General features: G+C 44.0%; 1 protein-coding gene across 1 annotated transcript; it reads left to right on the top strand.

Moving 5' to 3' along the window:
* The first annotated feature begins 928 nt into the window (after positions 1 to 928).
* On the top strand, positions 929 to 1,876 carry LOC138176784 (olfactory receptor 9I1-like). Its single transcript, XM_069107645.1, has one exon. It carries the CDS (start codon positions 935 to 937, stop codon positions 1,874 to 1,876), a length of 942 nt encoding a protein of 313 aa, XP_068963746.1. The 5' UTR covers positions 929 to 934.
* Positions 1,877 to 2,472: the final 596 nt, after the last annotated feature.

The raw sequence follows: 2,472 nt of genomic DNA, 5'->3' as shown, positions 1-2,472 counted from the left end.
AAGTCCTGGGCAATTCAAACTGGCCCTCAGCAATCCTCTCAGTCTCTCTCTGCCTCCACGAGGGTGCTGCTTCCAAAAAGTTCTTCTGCCTCTCTCTTGTGTCTCTCTAAATCTACATCACCAGCTCCTCCCAGTTCAGCCTTCTCTTTTCACGTCAACAAATCCATCCCACAGGTGGGATTAACAAGCTCTGGGTTTTAACACAATCAAACCAAAAACCAAGCCAATACAGGGGAATCTTTAAATGCCATTACTATTACACCAACCCATCAGGCCACTGTGGCTGAGTGAAAAGGGCACTGATTTTGGAGTCAAAAGACCCGAGTTCTTCCATTGTTTTGCCATTCAGTACAGGTGTGCTCTTTGGCAAGTCATCCCCCCTCTCCTGAGCTTTGGTTTGCTCCTTGGTAAAAGGAGGAATGATAATATATTTTCCCCAAAAGGAGCTGAGTTTAAGGGCCCATTGCTACCAGCTAGCTGGGTTATTTGAGCCAAATTATTTCACCCTTATGAGTCTCCATTGCTTTCTCAGTAAAATGGAGGGAGTGGAAAGTGAGATGAATTGTAAAAGTTAGTTCATATCTCTGCTGCTTCCCATCTGCATGGGCTTGGACAAGCTGCCTCGATTTCCTGAGAATCAGTTTCCTTGTCACTAAAGGAGAGATGATAATCCATTCTACTGCCATGGTACAGAGAAGCAAGAACCATTTCTAAGAGTCAGAGGACCCAGAGGCCCAATCCCACCTTACATTTATTGCCTATATGATTTTGGGCAAGCTAATTAACCTCCCTGACTTCAAGTTTTTAATATGTAAATGAGTGGGTTGTCCTCACTGTCCTCTGAGGTCTATGTCTAGGACTCTAAATGGAAGTGATCATCTCTCTCTTTGTAACATCTTTCTTTTTCTCGCCACAGGGAAGTCTTCTTGCCTTGATGGAGGAGAATGGCACCTTGGTGAAGGAGTTTATCCTAACAGGGTTCACTGTGGGGACTGAGGTACAGATGGTTCTCTTCTTTACCTTTCTGACTCTCTACCTTATCACCATGGGTGGCAACCTGGGCATGATCTTTCTAATCCAGAATGACACTCGTCTCCAGACTCCCATGTATTTCTTCCTCAGTCACCTGTCCTTCTTGGATGTATGCTATTCCTCTGTCATTATTCCCCAGATGCTTGAGACCTTGAAGACTGGTGGGACCCCAATCACCTATGAGCGCTGTGCCACCCAATTCTTCTTCTTCACGCTCTATGCCAGCACCGAGTGCTTCTTGCTGGCTGTGATGGCCTATGACCGCTACGTGGCAGTATGTAACCCCCTCCTCTATGTCACCGCCATGACTCCACAAACACGAATTGGACTGGTGATGGGGGCTTACTCTGGGGCCATGGTCAACACCATGATCCGTACAGCTCTCACTTTCTCCATCTCTTTCTGTAAATCCAATCGGGTAGACTTCTTCTTCTGTGACTTACCCCCACTGCTGAAGCTTTCATGCATGGAAACTGGCCCCCGGGAGGTGGCTATTTTCATCTTTGCCTTCACAGTTATCATGACGAGTGTAAGCGTCATTCTCATCTCCTACCTGTTCATCATCAGGGCTATTTTACGCATCCCCTCTGCTGGTGGGCGGGCCAAGACATTCTCCACCTGTGCTTCCCACATGACCGCAGTGGCACTCTTCTTTGGGACCCTCATCTTCATGTATCTACGAAGTAACAGGGGGAACACATTGGGGGAGGATAAGATCGTGTCTGTTTTCTACACAGTGGCTATCCCTTTGCTGAACCCCATTATCTACAGCCTGAGGAACAAAGAGGTGAAGGAGGCTTTGAAGAAGTTATTCAACCGAATGAAGATCTCTCAAGCAGCGTGATGTTCAAATGCCATCAGATCAGGAAACCGCTTTTAAATATCCACCAGACTTGGGAGCAGACTCTTCATCTCATGGTTTTTAACCATAATAGTGTTTCCAATCCTTCCCCAGACACACATTAGCTATGTAACTTCATACAAATCTCTTTACCTCTATATCCCTCAGTTTTCTCATCTTTAAAATGAGTGGGGTGGCTTTGATGGCCTCTAAAGTACCTTCAATTTCTATAGCTGTGATCCTTTGCTCATAAATATTTGGTTGCTCACAAGATATTTTATATATATATATGTATATATATAATACATATTATCTTCTCTGATCCTCATAACTCTTAGGTACAATATGTATTATTAGTCCCATTTTATAGATGCAGAAACTGAAGTTAGTGACTGGTATTTGTCCAGTGTTTTAAAGTTTGCAAAGTTCTTTACATTCACTATCAGTTTTATACTCATTTGCGTTCACTATTCAGTTTTTTTAGGGAACTGCTCCAGTGACTTTATTGGTTTAGGGCATTCCTGAAGAGGAAACTCCTTTTATCAATTAAGGTCAGATCTTCTCTGCAACTTAAAGTGTTAGAAAGTTGACTGGGTCAC

Source organism: Petaurus breviceps, unplaced genomic scaffold (assembly GCF_028583685.1).
Source record: "Petaurus breviceps papuanus isolate PSGF00001 unplaced genomic scaffold, PetGlider_PUasm1.0 90195, whole genome shotgun sequence".
Classification (NCBI taxonomy): Eukaryota; Metazoa; Chordata; class Mammalia; order Diprotodontia; family Petauridae; genus Petaurus; species Petaurus breviceps.
Note: the sequence above shows the minus strand (reverse complement) of the source record. Positions and strands in the feature narration are given on the sequence as shown.

Excerpts from the sequence above, each read along its gene's own strand:
- LOC138176784 (XM_069107645.1), top strand. The coding sequence starts at position 935 with ATGGAGGAGAATGGCACCTTGGTGAAGGAGTTTATCCTAACAGGGTTC.